This window comes from Dysidea avara, chromosome 4 (genome assembly GCF_963678975.1).
Source record: "Dysidea avara chromosome 4, odDysAvar1.4, whole genome shotgun sequence".
Lineage (NCBI taxonomy): Eukaryota > Metazoa > Porifera > Demospongiae > Dictyoceratida > Dysideidae > Dysidea > Dysidea avara.
In genome coordinates this window covers 25,882,362-25,900,351 of record NC_089275.1, presented here as the reverse complement: position 1 = coordinate 25,900,351, position 17,990 = coordinate 25,882,362, and the positions used below count along the sequence as shown (strand labels likewise).

The 17,990-nt window shown below is 36.7% G+C and overlaps 2 protein-coding genes across 3 annotated transcripts in view; both read right to left on the bottom strand.

Annotated features, from left to right (window-relative positions):
* Positions 1-5,898: 5,898 nt before the first annotated feature.
* LOC136253704 (adhesion G protein-coupled receptor L4-like) lies at positions 5,899-17,578 on the bottom strand. The gene is made up of 12 exons (XM_066046362.1): positions 17,572-17,578; positions 15,733-15,793; positions 15,575-15,680; positions 15,413-15,465; positions 15,237-15,360; positions 14,888-14,949; positions 14,698-14,793; positions 7,659-7,770; positions 6,304-6,460; positions 6,180-6,246; positions 6,054-6,120; positions 5,899-6,000 (listed from the first exon to the last, which is right to left on the bottom strand). The coding sequence occupies exons 1-12, from the start codon at positions 17,576-17,578 to the stop codon at positions 5,899-5,901; spliced, it is 1,014 nt and encodes a 337-aa protein (XP_065902434.1).
* Positions 15,574-17,990, bottom strand: part of LOC136254560 (hemicentin-1-like) — a 55,940-nt gene continuing 53,523 nt past the window's right edge. For both annotated transcript variants that reach the window (XM_066047297.1, XM_066047298.1), the window contains 2 exons: positions 15,733-15,793; positions 15,574-15,680 (listed from right to left, as the gene is read on the bottom strand). The gene's annotated coding sequence lies outside the window, so the exon portion shown is untranslated. The remainder of the gene's footprint in view (positions 15,681-15,732; positions 15,794-17,990) is intronic.

Sequence of the window (17,990 nt, the reverse complement as noted above, 5' to 3'; positions counted from 1 at the left end):
AGCACTTCTTAGACTTAGAAGATCTCGCATAGCGTCTCTGCGTGGTAAGTATAGTCTACTTCTTCCTGTAAGCTCACGGTCGCGATTTGCTACGAGCGACCATACAAGCGCTCTCTCAGAGACATAAAGAAGTGATAGCGCTGACACCAGAGATTATTCATTGTTATGAATAATAGTTTCTATAAACCATATTTCCTTTCCACGTAAAGCCTAAAGTTGGGTGGAGTCAGTGTTAGTGTTAATTAAAATTAAAACTATTTGTGAGTGCCTTAATTGTCTGACCACATTGAGTAAACAACATGGCTCACGTTCATGCTAACCCATGGTTTATAATAGGCATTGCAGCTATACACAGTACCTGACTTTGTTGTTGTGAATGATGTGTGTGCATGCACATTAGCTTCAGACCTTCAGTGCTGGTCACTGTAAAGTGTTAATAACACATAAATTATTGTTTGTGGGAAGTCATGCATTCATATACATGTCAACATATAGATTTCTTCACTGTGGTATACTCAATGAATACAATACTCACATGAACAACAAACTCTAGCTGCACAAACTATATTGTACATAGCATTATATTATCATTTATACTACTGTGCACCAGTGAGCCAGTGTTGTAGCCCATGCACCCATGGAAAATCTGTATAATATAATTATGATTCTTCTTATTGTGTACGGTCTTGGCTGAAATAATAAATGCACAGCCACTGAATATTTTAACTTATAATTATATGCTTGTCAGAGTTCCATGTCTTCAATGTCTTATGACAGGTATAGCTAGCTCAGTATCATACCATTTGGTGTGTGTATATTCATGAACACTGCATTAGGATGCTAATGTGAGTAAGAGACTAGAGTCCTCACAGTGACTGACACATGTAGTAAGACAAGTTAGACAACAGCTGCTCACTGTTGTGTGTAATGTAGTCTCGTCCACAGCCAAGAGCAGTCAGGTAAATACTCTAATAATGCAGTCAAGTGTGTCTGATAACAACAAAGCTTACACTGAACTTGACAGCCACTAATTGTAAACTGCTCTACGTATATCTACAACAATTATCATTATCAGTAAAACAAATCCATTACTGGGTTAATAAAAAGTACACAAACTAGATGAATAAAAAATTGGAAATTTTAAAATGGGAATAGGGATCGCTGAAAAAAGCCACCAAACAAGAGGGGTGGTAATGTAAACCACAAATCCCTATTTTGACTGACTTCAAAATGACAGAACATGTAACTAAAGTTTTATGACAGAGTCAAAATAGGGATTTGTGGTTTACATTACAAATCCCTATTTTGACTCTGTCATAAAACTTTAGTTACATGCTCTGTCATTTTGAAGTCAGTCAAAATAGGGATTTGTGGTGTACATTACCACCCACAGAGAGTCAAAATAGGGATTTGTGGTGTACATTACCACCCACAGAGAGTCAAAATAGGGATTTGTGGTGTACATTACCACCCACAGAGAGTCAAAATAGGGATTTGTGGTTTACATTACTACCCCAGCGATCGCTTCTTGTTTGGTGGCTTTTTTCAGCGATCCCTATTCCCATTTTAAAATTTCCAATTTTTTATTCATCTAGTATTGTGTGGTTTTGCTAATTTTTATCTCATGCACTACAGCAGTCCCATCAATGACTCCACAAGTTCAATGCACCTACTCACCTTGAAACTGGCATTGGTAAGTATATTTACAACATGCGAAGTATGAACATTAATGTTAACTATTTGCAGATGAAGAAATGATGTGATTGTTCTCAGTATGAATGAAGAAAGCAAGGATTGGCTAGTGTTGTGGGTTCTTGCTACATAGCTCAGTGATGATCAGGCAGAACTGTTATAACTGAAAACTCATTAACTATGAGGTTGTTTTACCATTTTTTTTCAGTTTCATTATTGTACAACTGTACTTTGTTTTGGCTCACGGGAAAAAGCAACAATAAATCAAAAGCGATGTCATTAATTAAAAGGGTATTTCGGAAGGGATGTGGGCCATCTTGAGGGCAAGGCATGGGTCTAGCAGAAGCGTATACAGCTGTATAGAGGATAGTATGCAGCCGTATTGAGGTATGTGTGATTCTGTGTGAGTCTATAATACGATTATACTTGTGACATATACAGAGGTGCCGTCTAAGTTAAGAGTCCAGGTTCGGGATAGACTGACCTATACGTTTGGGTTGACGCTACACGTATATAATCAGGCTTTGTTTATATACGTGTTGTAGATGCTGCTATATACTGATCAGTCTATGCCTCCCGTTGCGCTGTGATGATTCACGATTGTGCATCACCAAGAGTTATACATAGTGTATTAGCTATATTAGGACTTTTTACTGGCCAAACATAACGTATTGAACAGTTTATTGATCACGTATCACCATCAATAAACTGTTCAATACGATACTGTATCACAATACTATAATGAAGTGGTCATGGCTAGTTATGACTGGTACAAGCTAGCATATCAGCTAACTGTTGTAACAATATCCAATTTATCTGTGCCTTAAAAAGCCAACATTGATTCTGCATTCACTGTGTATGAGAATGTCAATAAATTACAGATGTATTATACTGAAAAGATGTGATAATTAGCTTGTGTGTTCTGATACGATTTTTTAGCATGATAGAGACCCGACTCAAAGTGCTGTTACAATTTCTACCTTGATACATATGGTCTATTACACTATCCAGACAATTAGCTACCACAAACAATTTATTGCATGCTCCCACAAAGGCTTATCAGGATTACTTCACATTTTGATGAATTATCAAAATGTTCACATTTTGATGAGTTATCAAAATGGTTAGTATATACAGCAGATTACTGCTTAGAGGCGTAGTTCTTTTAACTTAAAGTGCAACAGTTACTGTTTCAGAAGACCCCGGGTAAGAATATTTTAGCCATAACAGCAGCACTTAGACACATGTATTAGTATGGCTTCCTGTAACATTGCATTTCATAGCACAGGTAATGGAGAGGCTTTCTATTTGAGTATCTCTAAGAACTGAGAGATCACTAGTACTGTTAGAGTAATAGAGCGATCACTGACTGTTCTACTAGAAAATTTCAATATATCAATATTTTATAAGTACAGTATCGTATGTTTGCTGTATCGATATATTGCCATATCAATATGTATTGCAGATCCCTAACACACACACACACACACACACACATGCACACACACACACACACATACACGCACACACGCACACACACACACAATAAGAATCACACTGTTATTACATACTTAAATCTCTTGATCTTTTATGTAATTCATATTGGTTTGCCTATGGAAAAGAAAGCTTTTCAATACATAAATAATGATTGTCTGAATGCAATTTTAAAGTGTCGTCCAATAGATAGTGATTCATTTACAAGTACCAAACAACAGATACCATTCCCATATATGTGTACATTATTGAGGAGGAATTTAGTGTCCTATGAGATATACAGTAATACTATTTCTGAAACCAAGCCAAACTGTTTGTTATTATCTTTAAATGCAGACTATATTATACAAGTGAATTATGCAAATATGTTATTCAATGTTATTGGTGGTGATAACATATCTGAGCCCTTACAGAAATCATTATCATAATGTAATTTACTCACATTTTCAAAAGAGTGAGAACCACGAGTAGTTTTTCCACAGAACAGACCTTTAATCTTTTTCGTAAACTATGTATGCACAATAAAATGATAAAAATAAGTTTGAAGTGCTATCGCTAATTTTTTTACATATTGTGGAATTTTTATTTTGTAAAAATATTTCTAGTATATCAAGCAATTCATCAGTTCTATATATGTACCATAAGTTATAGTTATTATCACAGCAGGAGTAGAATATCTTAGTAATTAACATGAAGTCCGAGGCGAAACTACGACTGCTGTGATATACTGGCTTATATCCAACTGTCAGCATTTTGATATATGGCTTCATGTTCAGCCAAGGTAAACTTATGACTGCTGTGATATGCAACTGGTTTGAAAACAAATGTGGGCACTTTGATGTGCATAGCTTCATATTCAGCTTGCATAAGCATGTCATGCTGACACTGCATTAATTTGATTGTCAACATTGCACAAGTAGTGTTTTAACACCTTACTGGACAACATGGTAGTTATTGTCCATGCAATAACTGTCCAAGTAAATTCTTTGAAGCAAGCTTCACTGGATGTAAGTAGTAAATTAATAATAATAAACGTATAAAAATAGGTGAATGCATCACTTACCATTTTATCCCTCACTACATAAAAATACATAATGGAAAAACCCTGTATTGTAGGAAAATAACACAATACATGTAATTATGTGTATACATTTAGTGTACCTGTAGTGAATTGACAATTGTAAAAATCCATGCAAACACAACTGTGTGTTTATTAACAGCCAACAGTCCGAATACCCACGTGCATCCAAGAAGTGGAGTGACAATGATGGCTGCTTTTATCATTGACCTATAAATTAACACTTCCAATTGTATGATACATGATAATTATCATACAATTGGAAGTAACACTTCCAATTGTAGTGAATTGACAATTGGTAACTTCCAATTGTAGTGAATTGACAATTTGTAGTGAATTGACAATTGGTAACACTTCCAATTGTATGATAATTAACACATTATCATACAATATGACAGTACTGTGGTCATGAAGGTTTGTGCTTTCTTGCCCAGGAATATCACAAAAAACCAGCCTCACGTTTTCTTCAGGACAGCTTGGCATTGCAGTATTGGTTAGGCATAACTAAGACCATAAATGTCTGCAACTCCAAACCCTTCCAACAAGTTTCTATGTGTATAATTTCTTTTCCTGCTAGCTGACTGATGCCTCTGCCATGCATAACTCAACTATGGATTAGGCTACAGGCTTGATTTCACTGTTCAACATCACTTCAGCACGAGACGTGCCCTTTTGCCAACCCCAGCAGCCACAATACACGCATCATGGACATTATTCTGATAGTCCTCCTTTGCATCCCAGTTCTTTATACTGTGTAGGTATTGATTGGTAGAAACTTACAACATGGCTTCAGTGCTTCATTTTCTGTAGTGTGACTGTATTGATTGCAGAAGTGTTTCTTATACTATTTTTTCACTACATACATGTATTATATATAGCTGTGAAATGGCCACTTCACAGTTGATAGTTGGGGCACACATTCAACCATAATTTCTATAGAGATTGGCAGAGGTGTTAACATACAATTGTTTATTAGCAATGCTATTTATTAGGTGGAACAGAATCTGAAAAAGAAGCTGAAAAAGAAACAGAATAGCAACTTCACATTTCAGTCAATGGAATACATTCAGTCGCATGATTAAAGTGTCTGGCACCATTCTTTCCTTTGATGTGGTATGTGATGGCAATGAATTATGTCCCTGCAAAAAAATAAGGAAAGCTAGAAAAGTTAGTTTGTAATGTACAGGACACTAAATCGGCAATCTTTCAGGAATGCTTAAAGATATTAAGCTAAATTTTTAACACAAGATAGATGAACACACAGTACCTCATTTAAGCTACACAGAAAATTGACGAATTTGCCAAAAAGGTAGGTTTTCCAAGATCAGGTCACATTTTTGATTGTTATATTAGAGTGTTTGACTTCTTTATTGATTTACTACAGGCCATATTCTGATAGAAATTATTTCATTGTTGGAGGGAAGCTAACATAGTAGTCTAATAGTACTTTGTTCTTTCCCACTTTCCATTGCCATTGCCTATCCTTATTATACAAATTATGAAATTACTAAAATTAATCATGAAGAATGTTGTTTTGCATGCCAAGCACTCCAGTATAAATCAGTCTTGTTCAAAAAGTGTTGAAATTTACTGTCCAATTTACATTTGAACACAACATAATATTATGTACACTCTTACTTAGCAGTGTCCAATTTAGAGACTTTCACTGCTCTTTCTTTGTTACTCTTACTTGTATATACTTTATAAGTCACAAAAGCTAAGAAAAACAAGTTGACCTACGTACAACAATAAGGATGTATCATCATGCTTGCTTAAATAGTGTAATTACCATTATGATTACTAACATGGGACCAATAAATGCCCAAATGGCACCCTTCTTTTCAGATATCCAACACCTATAAGAAAGGGTAAAACGACCACTTATGATAGGACTAATATAATGTTATATGATTACCTGTCATTAATACCATACTTGTCATGTGATATAGCTGCTGAAGCAATGACAATGGGAATAGGTAGTCCTGCATATATTGACAAACAAGCCATGTATTTGAACAATCAATCATGACAGTACTTACCCCAACCAATCAAGAAAAAGAATTTCCGGCTCAAAAAAGCTCCTTCATAAAACAAATACTGCAATGAAATAAACAATAGGATTCCTTCACAAAGCATCCAGCTGAATGTAGCCATGAAGAAGTAATGAAGTAAGATAGCCACAATGAGACAGATGGCCTACAAAAATATCAAGATTCAAAGTAATGCAATGATGTAATTATAGCATAATGGAATTCAACAATATAATTTTGGCAAAACTTCAAAACTAGTGTTAGGAAAATTTTATATTTGAGTAGAGATCATATAAATCAAAAGCATTAATTGAACAAGGGAGGTCTAGACCTGCAGCTATACTAGCAGACATTTAATTCCTACGTCAGTTACATACATCCTGTCAATAGTGTTGCTGTTAAATATCCACTATACTTGCAGGTGTATTTGTAATATTATTCATAATGGTGGACCACATCAAAGGAAAGGATGGTGCCAGCCAGACACCTTATGAATGTGTGCTCCGACCATCAATTATTGCAAAAAAGTGATGTGGCCATTCTCAGCTATGTATGTTCCACTCGTTATGTACAGTAGATTTACTTCATTACAAACTACGTAAGAACAGTACTGGAATTGCCTCAGCAAACAATGGAGTCACTATGGAAATTGCAACTGATGATCAATTACTGAAAAGTAAAGTGGCTTGGTTTTCAAGCGTGTTCTACCAATTATACAATGTTACAAAATGAAGAGTGTGAGAGTACCTCTGCAGGTAGTGGAGAAAGAAAGAGACACAAAGGAGGATCCATAATATATGCACTATATAGCTACTGCAGTTGGTGAAAAGGCACATTTCAAGCTGAAGTGATGTTAAACAGTGAAGAAATCAAGCCCACGGTGTTACTGTAGTCAAGTTATGCTTTGCTGACAGCAACAGTCAGTTGTTAGGAAATTGAGTTAATAGAATATATTTCAAAATTCCATATAAACTTGTTGAAAGGGTTTGGAGTCACTCTGAAGGCTTGATTATGACTAACCAATTCTGCCAAGCTGGCATGAAGAAAAAATAAGGCTTGGATTGACATTTTTGGGCAAGATGTCTAAACCTGTATGATCTCTACTATACAGTACTACGATAATAACACAAAACATTACGAATAATCTTTGGTAACTATACACAAGTCATTGACTGTATTCTGAAGCTAAACATCTACTGTATTTTATTTGTAATAAAGAGTAATGTTAATAGTACTCACTAGCATCTAATGCTGAAAACATAATAATGACCTAGATAATGTCTGGCCTAATCAAATTGGCTTGTAATATAGTTTACAACTATCTGAATATATAGCACACACTTTTAGTACGTTCTAGTACTTACCCTGTATTTACTAGCAATTTCAATACCACTAACAAATGTTATCAGTCCCAATAGTAGAGCAATACAGAGGTTGAGGTGTATGAAGTGTTGTACATGATTAAAGATGCTCTCCCTATACACATGTTATAGACTCACTTTACACATAAAAAATGTGACCAGATTTTACAAAACCGATCCAAATTGCACATCAGGCAAAATCAAACTAACACCACCAGTGGATACCTACATTACCATACTATTGGTTTCGACCCTCAGTAGTACTCAAACTACAGTATATAATATACTCAAGTCTGGTTTTAAGAGATGTCTTTTCTGGGAGGTGTGGCAAATCAGAATGGTGGTTTCTGGCCTTGTGAGGGATCTGGCTTGACAAAAACCAGTGGTATACTGGTAAATGGCCTAATATAGCTGGCCAAATATTTTCTGCATTGATTTTGCTGCATAGCAGCCACTAAGGAGCCAGCACAACTTTGTTCTGTACTTCAGCTGCCTCTATTTTGAAGCCTATCTCTTGCCCACCCTACCACCCATACTCTCAAGTAGTTACAAGTACTAGAGGTGGTCTGAAAGATAGTAAATTGATGTGTTTCTTATATAAATTTCATACATATGCATGCTTGTTATAATAGGCAAGTTATAATGGCTTAAATCCATCCTTGAAATTTCTCATGTGCAATTTGGATATTTTCACAATCCAGTCACAAATAAGGAAAATCATACCTAAATAAGACCAGTACAACAATGGTAATCAGAAGAGATACAATAGATATTGCACATCCAGTGTAACTTGCAATTGACAGAGTGTTTTGGCCACCTTTATCCTTAAAAAATCATAAATATTACAATAGCAAGTAGTATCCATCCACTCTTCTTGACACAATATTACATAATTATACAACAAGGTCAATACAACCCAACCTGGTCAATACAACCAAGTACATACACCAATGTGATAACTTAAGAATGATATACAAAGTATAGTCAGCACACTGTGTGTTCAAGACAATAATGGACAACAGTAGCTACTATCACTGGTATATATAATAACCACATTAACATGAATTTCTAAATCATGAAAGTAGGTGACAGCTACCTATATTAAAATACAGTTTAATTGCTCTATGAAATATCTTGATCTGTATATGTATAGCTTTTGTATGCTGATAACTATGACACACAGTTATACAAGAATGATCTATTGTAGTTGAATAACAAAATCTACAAGATCCTCATAAGAGCAAAAGTGTATCTGTTGCTCTTACAGCACTTCTACTCCTGAGTCCTGGCTGCTACTAGCAAACTAGAAGTTAAGGTACAAATCAAATGTGCTGAGAAATAAGACATCAGTAGAATTAACTGGAGTATAAAGCCCAGTATTTGTAGCCAGGGTAGTGGTCACACCACAGACCAAACTAGTGCCCATGAGTAATGCTGAGCAGTTCTGGTATTTTTAAAAAGGTACAATATTGTTATTTTATAACTATATTATCGGTATGCCTTAGTTAGATGTCATTTTAGACCTCTACTACTGCATCCAGATACAAAAACATTCTTGCTCAAGAAACAGCTGTGTTAGCAAACTTATTACAGTATTAAGACATACAGTAGTGTGTCATGTGGTCAAGAAGCTGGTACACAACACCCGTGAGTATATTAACAGGAAGAAAGAAAACGCTATTTACACACCTCTATAGCTCTGTGCTGCCTTGATGAAACAAGACGATTTTTGCTGTGGACATGCCCGCCAATGTATGTACTCCACATACCAAATTTGAGTGAAATTGCTTCAAGTGTTCCCGAGATATGCGACTTCAAAAATTGACTTAGTTTCTTTGTTTTTTTCTTATTTTTCTTCCTCGTTTTGTACACCTACAAAAACTGTCATAAAACACGAACACCATATCCAATTTCCTTGAATTTTTGTATACAGAAGGGGTATAAAGGCACATCTTGGTACCAAGTTTGGCTGAAATACGATAATCAGTGAAGAAATTATTAGTGATTATTCATGAAAAATAACACCAATATGTTGTCACGCCTACAGGGTAAACCACTTATGGGAAGAAGCTGAAAATCGGTGGGTGAATAGGTTAACTATTAAACCTAAAACCTTTTGTGGTTTGAAAGAAATTAAGCTAAACACCAGGAAGATACAATGAAAAACCAATGGTTTGTAACAATTATGCAATCAAGATTAGCTAATAAAAAAACAACTACTTGCCACACCTACCAGATAAATCACTTAGAGTGATGCTTTGAAAATCGCCGGACAGATGGAGTAATCATCTTAGAAAGGCTCTTTAATAGTGTAAAAGAATCATACTTAAAATCAAAGAGTTATAACATGAAATGCAACTTGGTGTAGCAAGTGCGAGAGTGAGAGATTGAGATACTCTAATAAAGCAGTCATGCTGAAGACAGATCAGCTAGAAACAAGTAACCTATATAGAGATCAGCTACAAACAAATCACCCTGTAGAGAACATCAACTAGAAACAAGTCACTCTGTAGAGACATCAGCTAAATACAAGTTACCCTATAGAGATCAGCTTCACCCAGTATATGTGCTGGGAACAAATCACCATGTAGAGAGATCAGTTAGGAACAAGTAACCCAGTAGATAGTTCAGCTAGAAACAAGTTACCCTGTAGAGTGATCGACTACAAACAAATCACTCTGTAGAGAGATCAGCTAGAAACAATTCACCCTGTAGAGAGATCACATAGAAACAAGTCACCCTGTAGAGATATCAGCTAGATACAAGTTACCCTATAGAGATCAGCTACAAACAAATCATCCAGTACAAATATGTGCTGGAAACAAATCACCATATAGAGAGATCAGTTAGGAACATGTCACCCGGTAGATAGTTCAGCTAGAAACACGTTACCCTATAGGGCATCAGCTACAAACAAATCACCCTGAAGAAATATGTGCTGGAAACAAATCACCATGTAGAGAGTGCAGCTAGAAACAAGTCACCCTGAAAAGAGTTCAGCTACAATGAGAGTTTCAGCTATAGTTCAAGAAATCACCTTATTAACTACAGTATGTGATAATCATTCAGTGTTAATTATACAAATATTTAATCAAACAAATAGCTATACTTCTTTTGTTCCACAATTCCTGCAGTATAGAAAAAAAAAAGTTAAAAGGAAGCATCAAAGCCAGTTTATGACTGGCTTTGTGGCTTGCAATACAAAAAGAAGTGATATCTAAACCTAAACAGCCAAGCTGTAAAAAGAGTGCGGTCCCAATAAAGGCCAGGGTGAAAAAAAGATGTGAAATCCAAGGTGGCAACCAAGAAATGGCTGTGATGGTAGGTTAATGGCAAAAATTTTAATTACGACAATTCAGGTGAATTTGGTGCTGAATCCTAGTGGAGGAGGCAATGCAATTTCACCTGAATGGTCATAATTAAAATTTTTGCCACCATCACAGCTATTTCTTGGCCGCCACCTTGGATTTCACATCCTGGCCTTTTTGGAGGCCGCACTCTTTTTTACAGCTTGGTTGTTTTGGTTTAGATATTAATACACACCAGTCTGTATCCGTTCATATGTACACTTTTCATACAAATAGTTGAGCTTTAAAAACCGTTGTTTTTTAAATCCACTGTTAAGGATTTAGATAGTATCAAAAAGAGATACAACGGTTTAACTAAATACTTGGTGTATTGTACAAACTGATTAATCTACTCTTGACACCACTGTCATCCCTGTCAACTGGTCACCCCCCTTGTCCAGCTGTAGGGAGCCCATGTAAACTCTCGATAATCTACTTTGTGACTGAGGCAGGTGGTGGGTGCAAGATGTTTATTGAGGACAGACAACCTTCTCATCTCTTTGTTACAAAGCAACCAGGATTCTGATCCACCATCTTTGACCATTGGTGAAGGTCTCCCTCATGTGCATGGGAAGCTAGTTACCAGGATACAATTGCAATCTGGTCATTTTATAGACCTGGCAGAGCTCATTCTGGGAGTTGTAACAGCTTATGAGGAAGAGGACAAAGCAAAACACCACTCAAAGAGATACAAAACTGTTACTAACTTTCTAGAAAGGGTGCAATGCTTTGGAATATACACATCAGTTTTCTCAAAGTCTCAGCCCAAGTGGGTGGCAAATCTAGTAGGTTACCAGACACTAATAATTCAAGTGCTGCAATCCAGTTATGACAACAATTGGTTGGGCTAGAAACACACTTTTTGATTAAAAGCAGCAGCCTCAAAGAACCTGAAGTGGGCCAACACAGTTAACACCCTGCGGCATTTGAGCTTTTCAGCTCAAAGTAAATCTTCAACATGCAGGTGCAAGCACTGTTTGAGCTTGCATCACATATCTGTCGAATGTAGTTGGGATTCAGGCAATCATACCTCTGCATCAACCTCAACACCTACCACTAGGCTAATGACACATGTATTGCAGCCATCTAACCTAGTGTGTTATCAATAGAATGCTGATCCAGTGCTGTAGTTGATACATAATTTTACAAAGAATTTTCTTTGGTGTTACACCAAATCAACTGATCTGGACATTGGGCAACTGATAGTTGTTGAATGGACCCACCACTCTGCAGAGTGCTACCTGACCAATGCAGGTTAATAGTTTACCTCTCCTACCTGAGAAGGTACGGCCTAAATGATGGCATACAGAAAGACTAGTGTGGTTTGTCGTATATTACTGTGGACAGTGTTATTCAAACAATTTTAATGCTGGGCTCCAACACATTGCTAGCAAAGTTGAACATAAAGAGCACACCTTATCTTCTAGCCATGAATTGGTGTGACAAGATTTATTTAAACACATGCCTTCCATTCAGGCTAAGTTCTGTACCCAACATATTGGCATATTGGAAGACCTCCTTGCCTGTTTAACAAAAGAGCAAGGAGTCTCCATACAATTTCTTAGTCATGGAACCTCCAGAATCAACTCTATACCAAGATAACCTGGCAGTTCTGATGCACACTTCTGAAGAATTGGGCATTTCTTTGGTCATGGAAAAACTAGAAGGCCCTTCAACAGCATTAACTTTCCTATGCATAGAAATCGATACCTGCAGAACTTGATTGCATATGCCAAGACCTTAACTACTGGATGGGAAGGAAAAACCTACAAAGAGATGGATTTTGTTCTTACTTCTGAATCAACATACCACAAAATAGTATGTTGTGGCTGATCCTTCATTCCCTGCATGTATGCCACAGCAGCCAAGAGAAACATTGGGAATGGTGTTCCAATCAGACTTAACTTGTCCTTAGAAATATGGAATGGTCTAAGCTCTAAGCCTGCATCCAGCAGATTACAAGATGCGTCAGGATCATGGGAACTTGTATTCCGCGGAATACGGAATAGCGGAGCAGAATTACGGAATAAGCGATAATCACATTCTAAATATTTTGTTATTGTTTATAGGCTCTATAACTTTTTAATATACATTCCTCACCTCATAGAGAACAAAATCACGATGGCACCGATCCTCGGGGCAATCTTTAAATAGGATATGTACAAAGATATTCACTCTAGAACAATCTAACTAAGCTAAACTACCATCAAATACACTTCACTACACAATCACTAGAAAACTAGAAGTTCTATGTGCTATACTTGCTCATACCAGCTGTCACACACGAGCAGCTAGCTAACTGGCCGAAGAGTTTGTGTGACAGCTGGTATGAGTAAGTATAGCACAAAGAGCTTCTAGTTTTCTAGCGATTGTGTAGTGAAGTGTATTTGATGGTAGTTAGACTGTTCTAGAGTGAATATCTTTGTACATATCCTATTTAAAGATTGCCCCGAGGATCGGTGCCATCGTGATTGTGTTCTCTATGAGGTGAGGTATGTATATTAAAACGTTATAGAGGTTATAAACAATAACAAAATATTTAGAATGTGATTTTCGCTTATTCCGTAATTCTGCTATTCCGCTATTCCGTGGAATACAGGCTCCCCAGGATCATGGGGCTGTGGTGCATACTTTGAAGGTTTATGGCTTCAGTGGCAATGTTCAACCACTCAATTGCAAGTGTCTATCATGGCAAAAGAAGTGATCCAAATTCTGTTCAGTTGTGCAGTTTGGGTCCCAAATATTGCAAGTAAAAAGTATTGTTTCAATGTGATAACCAGGGCTTCGCAGTTTCTTTCTGCAAAGATTCCTCAAAAGATAGAGAAATAATGTACAAGCTCAAATGCCTTTGGTTCTTTGTAGCCTATTACAACATTGACCTCCATGTTGAAAATATCCTGTATGCAAATTCCCACCGCTGACCAAATGTCAAGAAATTACATGAACCAGTTTTTTCTCTTCTCCATTTCAGGTTTCACCATGATCCACCCTCTTTCCACCACAGTTGCTACAGATTGTGATGTACCCCAAGCTGGACTGGACATCACCGCGTACTTTAGCAGGCTGTCTTGGTTCAGCACAATCTACTTGGAAATCCCATGCTGGAATTACGTAAACTTCTGCAAGATGACTACCAAGGTAGAATCTGCCTTGGTATTCTGAGGTAGTCTTCTCACAGAAGGATGCCTCAGAATCTACACTAATGCTTTTCATCACGTACCTAGCTACTCTGAATTTAAGTTACCCAACAATCAAAGTTTACCTGTCCTCAGTCAGCAGCATCTGGATACCACAACAATTTTAGAGCTCAGCGTAGCCCACGAATACAGCAAGTACTTTTTAAAGAATTTATATATAATCGTGTGGTCAAGAAGTCGGTGTGAGAAATGTATAATTTGCAAGAAAAAGCAGCAAACACCACCCCTAGAGTACGTTGACTTATCACAGTGCACATAATGAGACAAGTGAAGCTTGCATTGCAGAAAGACCAACACTCTTACCACACAGTATCATAAAGTGGGTTGCATGTAGCTTGGCCTTCCTTGGCTTTCTATAATCCGAGAATTTACCACCCCATTACAGGGAATTATATGACAAAGAAGTTCATCTTTCACTACAGTAGATGATCTAACAGTAGACAGCAGGGCAGCACCTTAGCTTCTCAATAAAGTAATAAAAAACTGATTCCTCTCTACCTTATAGGAAATATGGAAAACTCCTTATGCCTTGTGGAAACAATTTTGCCATACTTATCCATAGCAAGAGTTAAAGTCAGGCCTTCTGTTCCTCCTCTGTGATGGAAAAATGTTGACACAACAGTTACTTAGCACTTTTTGAATTCATTTGTCCATCTCAAGCTGAAGAAGGATCAATAATTCAACTTACACAGCTTCTGCATTGTGTCTGCAAAGTAAGCAGGGATCCCAGATGTATGCATCAAAATGCTGCTACAATCAGGCAAACAATAGATACTCACATAGATAGATATGTGTGCATTGTTAAAAATTTGTTAGCATTAGCATCATTACAGCTATTGCTTGGCCACCACCTTTGATTTCACAACTTTTTTCACCTTGGCTTTTAAGGCCACACCATTTTGAACACAACTTGGCTGTTTTTGTGTGGATATGCTGTAACATATAAGAAAGAATTTAACTTCAAAGAAAAAGTACGCAACTAGATATGTATTTACATTGATTGGTTCGGTTTGATGTGACTTTTATGGTAAACTTACTCCTGACACATCCACTAGTACAGCAAAGCTGGTCAAGTGGTTGGAGGCACATTGAACATATGTACTATTCCTGGTGATCACAGCAATACCATCAACTGAAAATCTTCCACTTTGATTAGACAAACTACATGATATGTCAACATCATTAACATGTCAACATACAATTCTTTACATACTTGGAAAAGTCAAAGAATGCACAATGAGGTCTGAATCGAGTTGTATTTTCTTCCTAGAAAAATTAAGCAGTTATATTACAATGTACTTACACTAATTCATAAAATTCAATGTAAACAAATACTTGTCCACAATTTCATTCTAAGCATTCAATTTTGGCATACCATTCCAATGTTAAAAACCAGTGTTACAGGTTCATCACCAAGATCAGTCCTGGTTTGTGAGTCATTGGATATTTGAATGGATATTATTACACTGTCAATCCTTTCCCTGTTGAAAATTGCACCAAATCAATAATGCCATTTCCATTGTCACAACTCACCCCTCATTAGCAGATAAACGTGAACTTCGAGAAACACTAGTGATAATTGGAATTCTAGCTCCTACATACAGAAAGTTAAAATGACTACAGTGTGTATGTATGTATGTCACAGTGATTCTAATGCAACACATTTATTTTACATGATTTGCTAATATCAAAATCAATAAAATTTTGCAGCTGACAGCTACACTGCAGTGGGTATAACAACTTTTAATTGCTATATTTTACTTACTGTATTCTTTCTCTAAAACATACACTAATGTTTTGAGTAAGTTGATTTATGTTGTACATTTGAAGGTGCACCTTTTGGTGATAATTTAGTGGTAATTCATTCTTTTCAGATTTTTCCATTAGACAGCCATAACTCCAGAGGGCAAGGGAACACTCATGAAACTTGCCGTAGACTGTGTTCACTGTACCAGCCTTCCCTTAGTGATGTTGTTTATCACATCATGCTATTACACTTTAAAATCCACGCAAACAAAAATTTCAGCCCAAACTTCTCTTACTTTCGAACTCTCTATACCTACTAGTTACCCATGCAGGGGCACAGTTAAAGGGTATTTTCCAACAGGAACACAACAAAGTTACTGGCAGTCCCCAGCTGCTGAGAGACTTTAATAGTTTAAAATTCAACAGATTGCTATATTAAAGATGATTTTATAGATAATTAAATGTGACAGTGTATGCAAAACTCTCTAGCTAGGTCACAGCTATGCAGTTAGTGGCCTACACATACAGACATGAGTCCAGTAAAAAATGGAATGACTTGTAAATATAGTAATCAAAGCAATAATTATTGTGGTACAATTAAAAGTATTGAGGATGTTTCTTGTACACCCAAGTAAGAAATACAGGAGATCTAACAAAATTTGCTGACTAGCAGTAGAAGCTCATACTCAGTTTTGAATCACCCACATTTATATTGCTACAATGCCTACTCTAGAACTATTTCTTCAAAAAGCAATACATTATATTATTTTCAACCTTACCACATTAACCTGTTAACACTTGGATATATGTGTGAATGGTCCACTACAGTATCTCAATCACTAAAAATCTTTCAAGAGTATATATGTACCCTCAGTAGATCCTTCCCCAAGAGATGAATGTAAGTTTATGTATTAATTGTGACCGGATCTGCAAGAATCCCAGGGCTGAACCTTTGGTGGACCATTCCTATGGCTATAGAAAATGGAACTCGAAAAAGTGTGAACATGTGGGGTTCTTGAAGATCAGGTCACAACTGTTGTGCTGTACTGCATGCTGTTACTCATTCATTCTTGTGCTGCCAAACCATATATAGATAATATATGACACATGGATTGGAAATGCCTGTATTGTTTACATAATGATGTGATTGTCCATCCTCGTTTCAATGCACATAAACTTTATGGCCTATACTGGTGGAAGATTTCACTGTTCTTGTAACCAGCAAATTAGTGTTTGTTGTTTACAGCTGGTCCCATACCACCTACACTAATTGGAGGCTGGACTGAGTAGGGACACTGGCGAGTAGTAAACAACAACGTAAGAAATTGGTGAAATATGGTGTTTCAAAACAATTGTGCAAATTTCCTCAAGAAACAGAAAGTGCAGCATTGTTTCTTTGCTACCACTTGAAGCAGGTAGAGTGTATTACATTAGCTAGATATTCACTGTTTTGCTGTGATAAAACATCAGAAAATAGGCACTACTCTGTACAATTGTTTAGCTCAAGCTGAGCAGTACTGTGACATAAAATCTATTTCAATGTACCACACATTTCTTTGGTCCTGTAAATGCGGTGACAAGAAGATGGCTAATAATACCGCTGCTGAAATATTAGCTGATGCGTACCTGCCATTGTCACCTGTCACAAACAATATTTCTCCCAATGTCCACAGACACACTGTGTTCTTGTTCAGTACACAACTTACGCAACACAATAAGAAACGTAAAAGGAATGTCCACACCTTTAAACTGGCCTTCAAACAAGAGAGAGAAAGTCAAACAGCCACTCAGTACATTTCAACAAATTTCTGAATGTACTGACGTACTGTAACTAGGATAGGTAAATAATTTAACAGGCATTTCCAATCCATTAGGAACGCATACATTATCTATGCATGGCCAAACATACTGTGTTAGCTAGTACTGCTAAAACCTTAGAAATCTACGTCTAAAAGAAGAGCTTCCTGAAATCCTTGGAAAACTCTTCTCTATGCCCCTGATGCCAAAAACACTGTGTCATAAAAGGTGGTTCTCATCTTTCAGCC